Raw genomic sequence first — 16974 nt, forward strand, 5'->3', positions numbered from 1 at the left:
GTTAGACAATACTAGAGAGTATTGAAATGTAATTTATAATCCGACATGTATTCTACAGGGCTCCTCTTTCCGACCCGGACACAGTTTTTTGCGTGATGGCGTATCACTTAGTACTTTGCGTGAACTGATGGTCATGATCCGAATTTGGGGCCTTCTGAAACCCAGCTGCCTCCCGGTGTACACAGCCACATCAGATACACAGGACAGCATGTCCTTACTTTTCCGTCTTCTTACTCGCCTCTGGATGTGCTGTAAGGATGCTTCTTCTTGACGGGCAGAAATTCTTCTCTGCCTGAAAATGTAAAAAACATTTATCACAGTGCTCATTTTCATGTTTGTTGGTTTTCAGCTTTATAGTTGCTACATAGAAAAGGCTGATATATGATTGGGGAGAACCAGTTCTGCTACATTAAAAAACTTTCACTAGGCATGTCAACCATACTTCATCGTTTCTATTGTCATCATATGGGTCCATGCCAGTTATGTCCATACACCGATCAATAAGTAAACTTGTAATTATTATTTCCGTGTTACGAAAATGATCGGATGTGACTGTAGGAATTTTTTTTGCACTATAATTGCAGTAATGTGGATATACAATGATAACTATTTCTAACATTGAAAGGAATTGGTTAAATGTCAGCAACAAGTCTAGGATATGTGGAAAGAAACATACTCAAATTGTAGGACTATACATTGTGGTTAAGCACCATAGAATGTAAACTCAGATAAAAAATTAGTGCAAATTAAGCAAAACAAGACAATTTTTTAATCTTAAAAATGAACAATTTTACTAAAAAAATCTATTTAAATATAAAAACATGTAGATATACACATTGGCCAATAGATGGCACCAAATAGCATAAGGGAAGAATATTCGACATCTAGTAATCATAGAAACACGTATAAGGAATGGTGCAGCAATAACCCATCCAGGTATATATATATAACCATCTATACTATCCTATGTTGCATATAATACCAGGAAAACACCAAAAGTATCCTATAGAGCAAATAGTCCAGAGAACACGTATAAAGGATCAAGTAGTAATGAGAATTATATAGCAGCATATACAGTGTCCTGCATAATAACGTTCAAACAAAAAGGACATCTATGAAATCACATATATATAGGATCCCATATAATGATGAAGTGTGACTTATTAACAGAGCATGTGCAGAGATACATAAGGTGTCCCATGTAATGTAACCTGGTGACCATTAGTATATACGTGAAAGATGTCTCATATGGAAGGAATCCCCATCGCTGATTACAAAATGTGTAGAAATGAGCTGAGAAATCAAATTACCTTTGCTGTTGATGGCACCAAGTCCCTGACGTGCGTTTCGGTGCTATAGCCCCATGTGACAGCTTTCTAGAATTCTGTATATATGTTCCCAATGCTCTCTCCATAAAACAAAAAATAGCTACGGGACAGTCCAGTTCGATGGATGTAGCTGTTCTTGATCCAGCGCCTCCTCTCTTGTTTCATGGGGATGACACAATCTATATCAGGGGTCTCAAACTCGGCTGGGTTTATGGGCCACATATAGAAAACATTTGAATTTGGGGGGCTGCATTCTTTGAAGGACAAATTGACATTTTTAGTGATACATTTTTTTATAAACACCTTTTGAACATTTTTGCTGTGTTTTCTTATTTTTTTAGAGCTTGGGTCGTTATGGATGTGTTGATAACAAATGTGTACTCATATTGTAGTTATGTCCCCATGTTGTAGTTATTTACAATATGGGGACCTGGATGGGGACATAACTACAATATGGGGACATAAATACAATATGAGGACCTGGATGGGGACATAGCTACAATATGGGGAAGTGGATGGAGACATATCTACAATATGGGAATCTGGATGGAGACATGTCCCCATAATGTAGTTATGTCCCCATAATATAATCATGTCCCCATATCCAGGTCCCCATATTGTAGTCATGTCCCCATCCAAGTACTCATATTGTACTTATGTACCTAGGTTTTACAGGAGAAAATAGAAAAAAAAATGAAGCAAAAAATGTGGTCAATTCTATACTAAAATCCCCCATTGTGGTATAAATATATATGTCCCCAATCTAGGTATGTATGGCCCCCTCATCCCTATCCTGGTATGCATGGCGCCTATCCCTATCCTGGTATGCATGACCCCCATCCTGGTATGCATGGCCCTCTCATCCCCATACTGGTATGCATAGCACCCTCATCCCCATTCTGGTATGCATGGCACCTATCGTTATCCTGGTATGCATGGCCTTGGTATTCATGGCGCCCATTACTATCTTGTTATGCATGAGCCCCATACTGGTATGCATGGCCCTCTCATCCCCATCCTGATATGCATGGCCTCCTCATCCCCATCCTGGTATGCATGGCCCACTCATCCCCATCTTGGTATGCATTGCCCCCTCATCCCAATACTGGTATACATGGTCCCCTCATCCCTATTCCTGTATGCGTGGCCTCCTCATCCCTACCGTGGTATGCATGGTCTCCCCAACCCTATCCTGGTATGCATGGCCCTCTCATCCCTATTCTGGTAGGTATGGACCCCCTCCTCCCTTTCCTGGTATGCATGGCCCCCCTCATCCCCATCCTGGCTTGCATAGCCCCCTCATCCCCATCGTGGTATGCATGGCCTCCTTATCCCTATCCTGGTATGCATGGTCCTCTCATCCCTATCATGGTATGCATGACCCCCATCCTGGCATGCATGACCTCTATCCCCATCCTGTTATGCTTGACCTCATCCCCATCCTGCTATGCAAGGCTCCCTCATCCCTATCCTGGTATGCATGGCCCCCTCTTGCCTATCCTGGTATGCATGGCCCACTCTTACCTATCCTGGTATGCATGGCCCACTCTTACCTATCCTGGTATGCATGGCACACTCTTGCCTATCCTGGTATGCATTGCCCCCTCTAACCTATCCTGATATGCTGGCCCCTATCAAAAAACTTAAAAAAAGTAACATAAGCCATTATATTTACCTTCCCTGTGCTCTTTTGCAGCATCTTGTTCTGATGTCAGCAGCTGATTTATGCTTGTAAGCAGCACATGGCATTGAAGTCATGCGCTGCTTACAAGCAGAGGACAGCTGCTAGAAAACTCACTGCTCTCCACGCCAGTACTATAGTAGTGGAGCACTGTGAATATTCATTGATCTTTAATAGTGGGCACAGTAGCCGGCTTCCTGTGGTCGGGTGATCACGTGTGCCCGCTACTTAAGGGAATGAATATTCATTGCTCTCCACTCCCATAGGCGTGGAGAGCAATGAATATTCTCTTTAGTAGCGAGCACACGTGATCGCCCAGCCGCTGTGGGAAGCCGACAGCTGGGCTTACTGTGCCCGCTATTAAAGAGAAATGAATATTCACTTCTCTCCATTCCCATGGGCATGGAGAGTCATGGATATTCATTTTTCTTAGCAGTGGGCATGGGTTAGCCATGGCAGCAAGCTCCTGCCTCCTGTGACTAGCAGATCTGTCGCTGCCTCTCCCACACGTCCCCTCTACAGCAGGTACATCATTTCAATTGAATGTGCATCTAAGGATTAGAGCACAAAATATCACCCTGTACACTGCAGAATTCATCCACCTGCTTCTGTCTTCAGTCACGTCAATACACACTAGTGGCCCAGCGTCATTGGAAGCCATGCATGCCCATGCCCTCACGCTGCCTCCACCATGTTTTTCAGAGGATGTGGTGTGCTTTAGATCATGAGCCGTTCCATGCTTTCGCCATACTTTATTCTTCCCATCATTCTGGTACAGGTCGATCTTAGTTTCATCTGTCTTAGTTTCTTTAAATGTTTTTTTTTTTAGCAAAGTCTAATCTGGACCTTTCTATTTTTAAGGCTGATTAATGATTTACACATTGTGTTGAACACTCTGTATTTGCTCTCAGGAAGTCTTTTCTTATGATAAACTTAGATACTGAAAGAAAAAAGTGGGGTTGGGGTTAATGTCAGCTGACTTCAAGCCCAGGGGTTAGGAATGGAGAGGTGTCTATAGGACTCTCCCATTACTAACCCCATAGTCATATTTCAAGATATTCACAGCAAGAACAAAGACCTTTATTTGAAATAAACGCACCCCACACTCTTTTTCCCATTTATTACTATAAAAATTAAAATAATAAAACACCAAATTTCTCACCTGTCGACAACAATCCATTTGTCCCACGAAGAAGTCCAGCTCTGGTACATCTGGATTACATGGCTGAGCCATGGCATGATGTGACTGCTCAGCCATGAATCCAGGATATCTTGAGCTGAGCTTGGAACGCAGCTTCAGTGATGAGTGGTAACATCATAAAGGTTACCGCTGGTCACAGCCATTTGTTCCCATGCTCAGTTCAGTGTGCGGTAACCTTCATTGTCACCTGCTCGCTCTGATCTCGGGGACAATGATCCGAGCTGCCTTCAGAACCCGGCACCTGGGAACAGCGCAAACTGTCACGCTTTTCCCAGGCGTCGGTACGTATCACACGGATGCCACATGTATGGCTCCCGTACTGTTTTTTCCCAGAAGCGGAAATATCAGGACGTGTGAAAGAGCCCTTAAAGAGCAGTAATTCCTAAACCCTTACTCCAGTTAGGATGCACATACCCTCCAATTAAAGCTGAGAATCTGCACTTTAAGCCCATATTGATTTTATAACTGTATCTTGAATATGTTTTGGTAAAGGGTTAAAATGACAAAACTTGTCACTGTCCATATATTTATTGACCTCACTGTATGTTTAGCAAAACTTCCATGTAAAGAGCCATCGTTAATGTATGCTGAAAGAATCACTTGTGTTGAATGACTGATGCTCTAATATGAAGTACCCATAGTACCATTATCACTTCCCATGTTAGTACTGGGAATTATGTTCCTTGTAGATATACAAATTGTGGGGTTTTCTTATGTTTTAAGTAAATTGAAATAGTTAGACTACAGCTAATGACATATTTCTTGTAGGCCGAGATGACAACCATCCATGTGAGCCGGATGAAGCTTTGATAGATGAGTGCTGCCTGCTACCTAGTCAGTTTCTTATTCCTAACATGGACTGGTTGCCCCTGGGAAACGGGTTAATCAGCCGGCTTCAGAGCAAGCTGCCTCTACGCCTGCAGTTTGGGAAACCACCTGGTGCCCCCAGCCATGCTTTTATACAGTATGAAGCTTATACAAGGTAAGTAGAGCAGGTTGGCTGAGAGTGACTGCAAGTATGAAAATCGCATGCTTGAAGTCTTGTGACGACCATTGAAACCAGCCAGCAGAGTTGTATCCTAACAGTGTGTATATTACACATTGTTAGTGCAGCTTGCTGAAAGTTTGCCCTGGGTCGAAAAATTCCTTTTAAGATTATTATATTCCTATTACGTACAGAGTCATTGTAGTCAACTGCCAAGGCTAGCTAATCACATGATTTATTACACCAGTTTGTTTTTTTTTTTAATCAAATGGGTATGACCCAATGCCGACACTCCCATGCACAGTGGAGTGCTACTTTCACCATGTGTCAATGGTAGGCATTCTGTGGCTTAAAGAGGCATTCAACAGGAACCAGAGAAACAAGGATCCCTAAAATATAACTTTTAATCCATAAAGTTAAAAACAATTATTCCAAATTTGAATAGACCAGTATTAGTGGACCTACGGGGCCTAATAGTTCTCATTTAATTGTATTGCTCTCCCTATGGTAACCCGTGTGTGGCAATGTCTTCAAATTTGGAATAATTATTTTTAATTTTATGGATTAAAAGTTAAATTTTAGGGATACTTGTTTCTCTGGTTCTTGTTGGTGTCTAGGATCCCAAGTAAAATTTCTTTTGTTTTTTTTAAAGAGGCATTCCCATCACCAATATCCTATCCCAGTATGTAGTAGGTATAATAATAGTAGAAAATACCTCCATTTAGAAATGTAGTATAGTTTTTCTGATTCGCTATGTCTCTTTCCTCGTGTGCATGTATTGCAGGACCTTAGGTATCCATGGTTACGTCCACAGATAGTGATTGCTAGTAGTTAGTGGTCGTAAACCTGCAATGCCTGAACATGAGGAAAGAGACATAGCCAATCAGAAAAACTATACTACATTTCTCCTTCGCCTCATCGGGGGACACAGGACCATGGGTGTTATGCTGTTGCCACTAGGAGGACACTAAGCAAATACACAAAAAGGTAACTCCTCCTCCGCAGTATACACCCTCTGCTGGCTCTCTCGTGAACCAGTTCTTGCTTAGTGTCTGTAGGAGGCACTAAGACCCCGATTTTCTTTTTTTTTTTTTTTTATTTTCATCTTTTTTTCCACGGATTAGACGGGTGACGGGGCCTTTCAAGGTCCCAATCTCCCAAAAACTTCAACAGGCGGGAACGCGGAGTGTCGCCTCCCCGTACCCCCTCCTGCAACGCTAGCCTGAGCTCTTATCGGGGCAATGGATTCCTTTAATGGGTCCGCTCACCCCACACCGAAAACGGACGGGAACATGGTGCGTCGCCCCCATGTACCCCATTCCGTAGCCAGGACTTCTGCCGACCTGCGACAGTGCGATTGTTCCCCCAATGAGGTGAAGTAGAAGCGCCCTCGTGGCTTTTGTGTGGCCCCACTGCACCACCACTGTGAGAAAGAGGCTGGTGTCAGGGATTCATCGAGTCCTCTCCACCTCCCTATCAAAGGGATGGTGGATTGAGGAGAGACGGCGTGATTGATGTTCGCCGTCTGTGGCCCAGCGCTCCTGACTCGGATCGCAGTGAGTACGGCCATTCAGCGGGAGGGAGGACTCCTTACCTCCCTCCCCAGGGTCCTGCGTTTATTCCCGGGTCCCCGGGGGGGTTTGGCACAAAGTCCTAGGCTCCGCCGCGGCCTTTATTACACCTTGGCCGTTATGGCGCAACCCCCTCCCCCGCCTGCCTTGTGCGTGACCGCTGCGCAGACCTCTCCTCACAGCTGCAGAACACCCCAGTGCTGCCGCGGCCGTTATCGCTGGCCGCGGCCGTTACCTCAAGCAACTGTCAAGCGACTGCAGCTGCCTCCATAGCCGCGGCCTCTCATCTGGTCCCCGCTGCGGCTACTTCCGGTCGCTAATTTAGGCTACTTTCACGCTAGCGTCGTACGACACACTTCGCAATGCGACGAGCCGACGTACCGACGCATACTGTGCAAAAAAAAACACAACGGGGGCAGCGGATGCAATTTTTCAACGCATCCGCTGCCCCATTATGATGTCCGGGGAGGCGGTGCCGGAGTTCCGGCCGCGCATGCACGGTCGGAAAAGGCGGACACGACGCACCAAAAAAAAGTTACATGTAACGTTTTTTTGTGCCGACGGTCCGACGCAACACGACGCATCCGTCGCACGACGGATGCAACGTGTGGCAATCCGTCGCAATGCGTCACTAATGCAAGTCTATGGAGGAAAAACGCATCCTGCAAGCAATTTTGCAGGATGCGTTTTTTCTCCAAAACGACGCATTGTGACGTGCGTCATTCGACGCTAGTGTGAAAGCAGCCTTACTCCCCGGCTTCTGGCCGTGTTAGGTCATCGCCGCCCATGGTCCGGCGGCTCATCCCCCCTTTTTTTCAGCGACTCCGCCACCTCTCGAGCCTTCTGCCCTAGGCCGGTTCAGGGTGGGCGGGGTCTCGCCCTGCTTTTTTCCATGGTCCCTCCCTGCCTTTTACACTCGGCCCACCTCTTCTGGCGCTTCTCGCACTCCACGAGAAGCACCAAATCTGCATCAGATGTTACTTCCTGGCGTGCAGGAAGCTTATGGGGGACGCCATTACTGCACTGATCGACACAGGCACATCTCTGGGGGCACGCAGGACCTGGGTAAGTGAGCCACACACCGCTGCTGGTGCACGCTGCTTAACCCCTTTTCTGCAGGCATTCACCCTCCGCTGCAACATTCATCCTCCGCGGCAGGCATTAACCCCTACGCTGCAGGTTCATATAATCCATACGCTGCAGGTACATCCCTGCAAGCTTTCATCAGCCTTTTGCAGTATGTCTCAATCAAAGGCTAATAAAAAGGCGGATAAGGCGCACACGGTGATCTACGCCTCAAGTACCTCATGCAATGTTTCCCTTCCGCGGAAGCATCCTAAACCTCTCTGCACGGACTGTGAGGCTTCAGGCACTCAGGAGATCCCCGCTACTGTAGAACACAGCGGTGCCAGCCCCCCTGAATGGGCTTCCTCTTTTGACACAGTCCATGGCTTCTCTCGCCAAGGCCCTAGAATCCTTTCGCGATTCCTCCTCAAGCCAGGGTATCTCCTTACCTCCTGTAGAGGGTTCCTCAGCCGCACACGGCTCGTCAGGTCGGGGCCGGACGGCTACACAGGGTACTCATTCCTCTAGAAAACGTACCCATGACACTTCCCCACGGAACTCCGATGTCTCTTCATCCGCTAGCTCTGTGTCTCATTCCCCTTCACCAGGGGTTTACAGTGAGCACGACTCTGTATACGAATCCGATGTGGCCCCATACCCGGATTCCCCTGAGTTCCAGGAGTCTATTGATTCCCTCATCGAGGCGGTTAATCACACTCTGAAAATAGACGAAGAAGCCGGTACTAATCAGGATCACCCAGTGTCCTTTAAGCGAACAAAACGGCCTCAAGTTTTTTGCCAATCATCCTGAAATTACGGACATTGTCAAAAAGCATAGAAATCGCCCGGATAAGCGCTTCACGGGCCTAAAGCCTCTAGAAGCACGGTACCCCTTCACACCGACTCTGAGACAGGAATGGACTGAGTCCCCTGCAGTAGATCCACCTATATCGAGACTAGCTTCAAAGACTCTTCTGTCTTTGGCGGACGGATCTTCCATTAAAAATCCCACTGATTGTCAGATTGACAACATGGCCAGGTCGGTCTTCGAGGCTGCTGGAGCAACTCTATTCCCTTCATTCGCCACTACTTAGCTAGAGCTTAGCTGGTAGCCTGGGCCGAGGCCATAGTGAAATCTAATAGGGACAATCGCTTGCCGCCCGATTTGTCCAACCTTGCCTACCAGATTGCCCGAGCGGGTGATTACGTAGTTCATGCCTCCCTAGATGTGGCTAATTGTGCCGCACTTGCGGCCGCTAACGCCGTGACCATCAGTAGAGCATTGTGGCTCCGAGAATGGCAGGCAGACTCTGCTTCAAAGAAATCCTTGTCTTCACTACCAAACCAGCACGGGCACCTGTTCGGAGATAAACTCGATCAGATTATCTCAGACGCTGCCGGCGGAAAAAGCGAATTCCTTCCTCAGCGCAAGCCCATTCGCCCCTTTCGGAACCGATCCCAGGTTCGCTTCCGACCCTTTCGCGGTACCACAAGCTGGTCTTCCTCAACTGCTCCCGCTAGCTCTTCTTGCCCCCCACGCAGAGGCAGGGGGTCGCAACCTTCCTTCAGACCTTCTAATTCTTGGAGAAACAGATCTCCCCGATCCAGACCCAACAGTGCCCCTTCCCAAAAATTATCTTCTCAGTGACTTCTGGCTGTGTCCGGTGGACACAGGCAGGGTAGGCGGCCGTCTACTTTTGTTTCACCAAGTATGGTTATCAGAGACCTCGTGTCTTCCGGATACAGGATCGAGTTCATTTTCCCCCCCTCCGACGCGCTTCTTCCAGTCCCGTCTTCCAAAGTCCAAAGCGCAAGCAGTTCTCTTTTACCAGACCTTGCAAGTCCTCTGCAACAGCGCAGTTATTGTTCCAGTTCATCCCACAGAAAGGTTCAAGGGCTTCTACTCGAACCTGTTCGTGGTCCCCAAGAAAGACGGAACCATGCGTCCCATTTTGGACCTGAAGTTGTTGAACAAATTCCTCTCAGTGCGCCACTTCAGGATGCGACATCAAAGACTCATATCTTCACATCCCAATCTTCGAAAGTCATCAAAGATTCCTGCACTTTGCGGTTGGAGACGATCATTTTCAATTCACCGCTCTGCCCTTCAGGCTCGCCACCGCCCCCAGGGTGTTCACAAAAGTCATGGCTGCCGTCATGTCTATCCTACACTCCCGGGGCGTGGTGATTCTTCCATATCTGGAAGATCTTCTCGTCAAAGTGCCATCTTATCGGGCTTGCCAAGAGAGCATCACTGTCACCGTCGACACTCTGTCTCATCTAGGTGGGCTGGTGAACATGGAGAAATCGTCTCCCATTCCATCCCAGCGAGTCCCGTTTTTGGGGATGATCTTGGACACTTCCCTTGGGTTGGTAATTCTCCCTCCGGAAAAGATTTCCTCTCTTATCCGGGGAGCCCAATTGCTATCTCTGGGCCGCTCTCACTCCCTGCGGTTCGCCATGCGGGTACTCGGGAAAATGGTGGCATCTATCGAGGCAGTGCTGTTTGCACAATTTCACTTGCGTCCCCTGCAGCAGACCTTGATCTCAGCATGGGACAAGAATCCAGCCTCCCTGGGTCGCCGCTTTCGCCTGGCACCCAGAATCAGGCGATCTCTCAGGTGGTGGACTGCAATGTCGTCCTTGGATCAGGGAAGGTCCTTCCTCCCAGTTCCCTGGCTGTAGTGACCACCGACACCAGTCTCCTCTGATGGGGAGCAATCTTTTGTCACCACACGGCTCAGGGACGTTGGTCCACTCAGGAAGCCAACCTTCCGATCAACATCCTCGAGATCCAAGCGATAACGCTGGCTTTTCATTGTTTCCATCACCTCTTGGCGGGACGTCCCATCTGGATCCAATCAGACAATGCCACGGCTGTGGCGTACATCAATCGCCAGGGAGGCACGCGCAGCAGAAGAGCGATGACCGAGGTTTCGAACATTCTACAATGGGCCAAGGCAAATCAATCGCTCATTTACGCAGTTCACATTCCGGGGGTAGAGAATTGGGCGGCGGACTTTCTCAGCCCCCAGGGCATAGCTTCAGGAGAGTGGTCTCTTCACCCGGAAGTCTTTCACGGGATTTGCCAGCGTTTCGGCACTCCAGATGTGGACCTCATGGCCTCCAGGCTGAATGCCAAGGTTCCGGCATTTGTAGCCCGATCCCGCGATCCATTAGCCATCGGCTCGGATGCCCTAGTACTCCCATGGGGCCAATTTCGTCTCCCTTACATCTTTCCGCCTCTTCTGCTGACCCCAAGGGTCATCCGAAAAATCAAAGTGGAAGGCGTTCCGGTGATCCTTGTCGCTCCGGACTGGCCTCGCCGAGCTTGGTACGCGGAGCTAATGCATCTCGTCGACGACGTTCCCCGGAGGTTACCGGATCTGCCGGACCTTCTCTCCCAGGGACCCATTTGCCACCAGAACTCAAGAGTTCAGAGTTTAACGGCCTGGCCATTGAATCCTGGATTCTAGCCCAAGCCGGGTTCTCCCGTCAAGTGGCATTTACCATGATCAACGCTAGGAAGCCTGTTTCCATGCGTATTTACCATCGCGTTTGGAGAACTTTTTTCGCTTGGTGTAAAGATAAAGGTCTTTTCCCGTTGGTGTTTTCCATCCCCTCCATTCTGGAGTTTCTCCAAGCGAGTCTGGATTCAGGCATAGCGCTGGCCTCTTTCAAGGGCCAGATCTCGGCCCTCTCCGTCCTTTTCCAGCGTCGGATAGCTTCCAAGCCTCAGGTTAGGACCTTCATGCAAGGAGTTTCGCATCTTGTCCCTCCGTGCAAGATGCATTTAGAACCTTGGGACCTTAACTTGGTCCTCAGTGCCTTACAAGAGACTCCCTTTGAGCTATTACAGGTTTGCCTCTCTCTTCTTTCATGGAAAGTTGCCTTTCTGGTGGCCATAACATCCATCAGACTGGTTTCGGAACTGGCGGCCTTGTCGTGCAAGCCTCCGTTTTTGATTTTCCACCAGGACAAGGTGGTGCTCAGAACGTCCCCGTCCTTCTTACCTAAAATTGTCTCGTCTTTTCATCTGAATGAAGACCTTGTCCTACCCTCATTCTGTCCAGCTCCAGTCCATCGTACTTAGAAAGCCCTTCACACTCTGACTTGGTGTGAGGGCTCTCAGAAAGTACATTTCCAGGACGGCGTCTTTTTGCAAAGCTGATGCCCTTTTTGTGCTTCCGGATGGTCACAGAAAGGGGTTACCTGCCTCGAAGGCCACGATAGCCAGATGGCTTCGTTCAGCGATCCAAGAAGCTTACCATGTCAAAGGCCAGCCTATCCCCACGTGGATTAAGGCACACTCCACTCGGTCAGTGGGGGCATCCTGGGCCATTCGGCACAAGGCATCTGCACAGCAAGTGTGTAAGGCTGCGACTTGGTCCAGTCTTCACACGTTCGCTAAACATTACAACATTCATGTTCAAGCCTCCTCAGATGCGGCCGTCGGCAGACAGATTCTGCAATCGGCAGTTTCGCATCTGTATGTCTCATTTAATCACTTAATTCTTTCATCATTGGGTGCGTGAGGTTTCAAACCTGTTGTGACGTTTTCCCACCCAGGGACTGCTTTAGGACGTCCCATGGTCCTGTGTCCCCCAATGAGGCGAAGGAGAAACAGGGATTTTTGTGTAGTCACCGTAAAATCCTTTTCTCCGAGCCAATCATTGGGGGACACAGCTCCCACCCTGTTAGCCCGTTGGCTTGTAGTCTTTATTGGTTTTGACATATTGCAACTCTTTTTGTGAGCTCCTACTGCTTTGGCACCGAACTGGTTCACGAGAGAGCCAGCAGAGGGTGTATACTGCGGAGGAGGAGTTAACTTTTTTGTGTATTTGCTTAGTGTCCTCCTAGTGGCAGCAGTATAACACCCATGGCTCGGAGAAAAGGATTTTACGGTGAGTACACAAAAATCCCTGTTTCTAATTGGAGGTATTTGCTAATATTATTATTTCACCTACTACATATTGGGATAGGATCTTGGAGATGGGAATATCCCTTTAACTATAACAGTAGTTTTTACTGTGAACACTTGCTGTTTTTCAAAATGTCTTTTGATATTTCTCAGGTCACCCACCCAACCAAAAATTGATCATCTGAGAAGACTGCATCTGGGAATCTTTCCCACTGAGGCCTGCAAGTCCTGCACACGGTGAGCCTAGTGATAGCCATGAAACAGTGATGCCATAGTTTATTATTAAACTCTTCCTGACATGTCCCATTTTCATTTGTCTTTTCGTCTTTTCCTTTGCTTCTTCTAACAGTCATAACTTTTTTTTTATTTTTTTTCTGTTCACATAGCCATATGAGAGTTTGCTTTTTGCAGGACAGGTTGTACTTTTAAATGACACAGTTCATACATACAATATACTGTATTATGTAGTGGAAAACAGAAACATTTACAAGTGCGGTGAAATTGCAAACAAAATTGCAATTCTTACATTGTTTTTGAGAATTGTTTTTTATGGCATACATTGTGTGGTAAATTGACCAAGCAATATTATTCTCCTCTTTAGTACGATTAGGCCGATAGCAAACTTGTCCAGTTTCTTATTATTTTAGTGGTGTAAAATAGATACAAATTTTTTTTAACCCCTTCACAACCTTGCAATTTTTCGTTTTTTCTTTTCCCTTCTCCAAGAGCCATTTTCCGAAACCTGAAACTGTTTCCTTTTTTGGGATCTGGGGCTGGTTGATGGCTTATTTTTTGCGCTGTGGCCTGATGTTTTTTCTGCTAGCATTTTGGGGTTATTATAATGTTTTTTTTTTGATCGCCTGTTATTGCATTTCATTTCAATATTGCAGCATCCAAAAAAAACATAATTTTGGTGTTTTGATTCTCTTTCTGCTGCTTGCCATTCAGATTAATTTATTTTATATGCTTTTACGCACTGGGCAACACCAAATGTGTTTATTTTTTTATTGTTTTATTTTTCATATGGCCATATGAGAGCTTTTTTTTTGCGGGAAGAGTTGTACTTTTGAACGACACCATTGGTTTTATCATGTTCTGTACTAGAAAATGGGAAAAAAATTCCAAGTGCTGTGAAATTACAAAAAAAAAGTGAAATTCAACAATTGTTTTTTGGTTTTTTTTTATTCATCATATATATGGTAAAACTGACCTGGCAATATGGAATTTTTTTGTGCGGATTCTGCATTTCTTAGCAGAAAACACAGGTGCGGATTTGATGCGGATTTACTTCGGATTTTGTGCGGATTTCATGCGTTTTTACCCCTGCGGATTTCTATAATGGAATGGGTACAAAAACGCTGTAGATCTGCACAAATAAAGGACATGCTCCTTCTTTTATTCCGCAGCGTTTTCCGTGCGGAATTTTCCGCACCATTAGTACAGCATTTTTTTTTTTTCCACTGATTTATATTGTACTATAAATCACTTGCAGATCTGCAGCAATTCTGTGCGGAAAAAAACGCTGCAGATCCGCAGTAAATCCGCATCGTGTGCACATAGCCTAACAGTGGCAGGTGGAGCGGAGCTTCACCCATGGCTGTTACAGGCAGATCCTGGTTGTGTGTCAGAGCCATTATCTGACGGGTATGGGTCAGGCTCACCCTGTGAACCTGCTCTATACACACACTACCATCTTCACCGTACATGTACAGTACAGACCAAAAGTTTGGACACCTTCTCATTTAAAGATTTTTCTGTATTTTCATGACTATGAAAATTGTACATTCACACTGAAGGCATCAAAACTATGAATTAACACATGTGGAATTATATACTTAACAAAAAAGTGTGAAACAACTGAAATTATGTCTTATATTCTAGATTCTTCAAAGTAGCCACCTTTTGCTTTGATGACTGCTTTGCACACTCTTGGCATTCTCTTGATGAGCTTCACTCCCACCTAGACTCTCCTTTGACTCTGCTCACCAACCTCCAAACCCCTGCACTCCAACTTTGGCCTCTCGCCACTGCCCTCTATTGGCCAAATCATATATTACATCACAAATCTCCAACAATACAGTAAACTGTGATTAACCCTTATGAGAATGCAAATGGCATATGAGTGATCATACGATGACCAACCAGCAAGCAGAGGTGAATTATAACCTTGTGTATCTTATTTCAATGCTAAAATTAGCCCTGGTCTGAAAAACTAATTTAATGATGATTAATTGGTTTTGTATAGATGAAAGGTGATTCCTCAGAATCAAGTCCTCTGGTTTGCCCAGCATTCCTCATTTTGACACTCAGTGCTGTGGAGTCGGTAAGCCAAACAGTTGACTCCGACTCCCCAATTTCCCTGACTTCCGACTCCCTGACTTCAGACTCCCAGCACTGCCTCACTACTGAGCATGTACATAAAGTGCAGCTCAGATTCATCTCAACTAAAAGCCCAGATCCTTAGATCAGGAACAGAACAGACATTTATAGGAAATTGTATAACTTTCCCAAATTATTATGAAAACATTTACAGCACATCCTGCACTGAACTACTGTACCCAAATTATTATATATTTTTGGAGTCGGAGTCAGTCCGTTTTATACCACCAACTCCACCAAAATGGACACCGGACTCCACAGTCCTGCACACTGCAAGCACCTACCATTCATATTTTATGTTAATAGTAAGGAACTGTAACATGGATTTAAAAATAACGTTTGGTTAGTTTATGGCCTAAAAGAATCCATAAAGTGTGAAAGTGGCCCAAGAGTCAAATGGAACTGAAGGAAGCTCTACATGAAAATTGATTATATGGCACAATAAGTTAAAGATTCTTTTGCATGGAATGCACGTTCCTGATCCTAAAATGTCATCTTCTCAACCGCCTCTGATTTGGAGATCCTGGTGTTTTCAGTGCTGTCTTATTTTAAATTTTAGTTGGGATGAAAGTCTCACTATTAATGTTTGTTTTCTTGTGTTTTGGATTTTTTTTTTCCGGGTACTCAGATGTGGCTGTGTAACGATGCTCAAGTCTCCGAACAAAGCTACAGCAGTGAAGCAATGGGAGCAAAGATGGATAAAAACCTGCCTATGTGGAGGACTTTGGAGAAAAATGCCCCATACCTATTCATGACCTTTCGCACTGTTTCCTTGTATGTTAAAAGACTGCCACTGATGGTCGCTCTGGCACTTCAGTAATGACCAAACTCTACATACATTGTAGTCCAAATAACTTTTTTTTATCAATACAGTTTAAGTCCATTGTTGCATAAAACTCAGCAAACTCCAGTTGTAAATGAGTTGACATATTAGGAATAAAAGTTTTTCTTTATTTATTTTGTCAGAAAACTTGGAACCAGTGCTGGGTAATATCCTATGTTACAATTTTAGTTTTATTTGTACCTGCTGATCAGTGATTGGTCGAGTGCTGATTACAAGATTAGAAAGGTGGGTGGATGTTGATCGGAATGGCTGAGGGTACATATCGCTGGGTGTACCTCTCCCATTATTTGTGTTCCAGGTTGCCAACTTATCGATTTCAAGCAACCTGAAACATGCCAATCTGTGAAGTGGATGGGAAGGGGCATGATTTTCTGCCACTATTACACCAAGTTAAAATTTGCTTATTGAAAGTCCAAAGGCAGCACAGAAAGGGTTAGGATGTACCTCCTCCTGTCAAGAACAGAAGAAAAAATAAGCCAAGTAATTAAGCAATTGGTTGAATCCCATAAAACAGCCCTGATTTATTAACCAGACGTGTAATTTATAGGGCGCAGTCAGACAGCTGTATAAATCAGAACGCAGTGCATGGACTGGCCAGCGGCTCTCCCAACCTGAGTGTGGCAGCTTCATCTATGTCTATGTAGCTGTCCTGCATGGGCCAGTAGAGCCGCTGGCCAGTCCATGCGCTGCATTCCGATCTCGGTCAGATTTATACAGCCGTCTGACTGTGCCCTTAATGGGATGCTTGTGCTGCATTCAGACTAAAGGAAAGAAATATTTTAACCTTACTTTCTCAGTTGCCCATGACAGCACTAACAGAGAGAGGGAATCCGCCCTTCAGGGACAGGAAACCTACAGGATAAAAAGGGCGGTACCTCTCTCCTGCCTCAGTTTTGTTTCCTGTCCCTGACAGGGGAACCCTCAGGATCGGTACCTGTAATCCGGAGCCGACCAGTGGAGGTATGACGGCGGGGAGGCCCCTGTCACCGCTGGTACGGT

General features: G+C 46.0%; 1 protein-coding gene across 2 annotated transcripts in view; it reads left to right on the forward strand.

Moving 5' to 3' along the window:
* MED16 (mediator complex subunit 16) overlaps nucleotides 1-16084 on the forward strand; it is a 59088-nt gene extending 43004 nt beyond the window's left edge. For both annotated transcript variants that reach the window (XM_077271573.1, XM_077271581.1), the window contains exons 11-14: nucleotides 59-251; nucleotides 4979-5192; nucleotides 12906-12989; nucleotides 15760-16084. In XM_077271573.1, coding sequence (XP_077127688.1) covers nucleotides 59-251; nucleotides 4979-5192; nucleotides 12906-12989; nucleotides 15760-15886 — 618 coding nt within the window. In that variant the 3' untranslated portion in view covers nucleotides 15887-16084. The remainder of the gene's footprint in view (nucleotides 1-58; nucleotides 252-4978; nucleotides 5193-12905; nucleotides 12990-15759) is intronic.
* The last annotated feature ends 890 nt before the right edge of the window (nucleotides 16085-16974 follow it).

Source organism: Ranitomeya variabilis, chromosome 1 (assembly GCF_051348905.1).
Source record: "Ranitomeya variabilis isolate aRanVar5 chromosome 1, aRanVar5.hap1, whole genome shotgun sequence".
Classification (NCBI taxonomy): Eukaryota; Metazoa; Chordata; class Amphibia; order Anura; family Dendrobatidae; genus Ranitomeya; species Ranitomeya variabilis.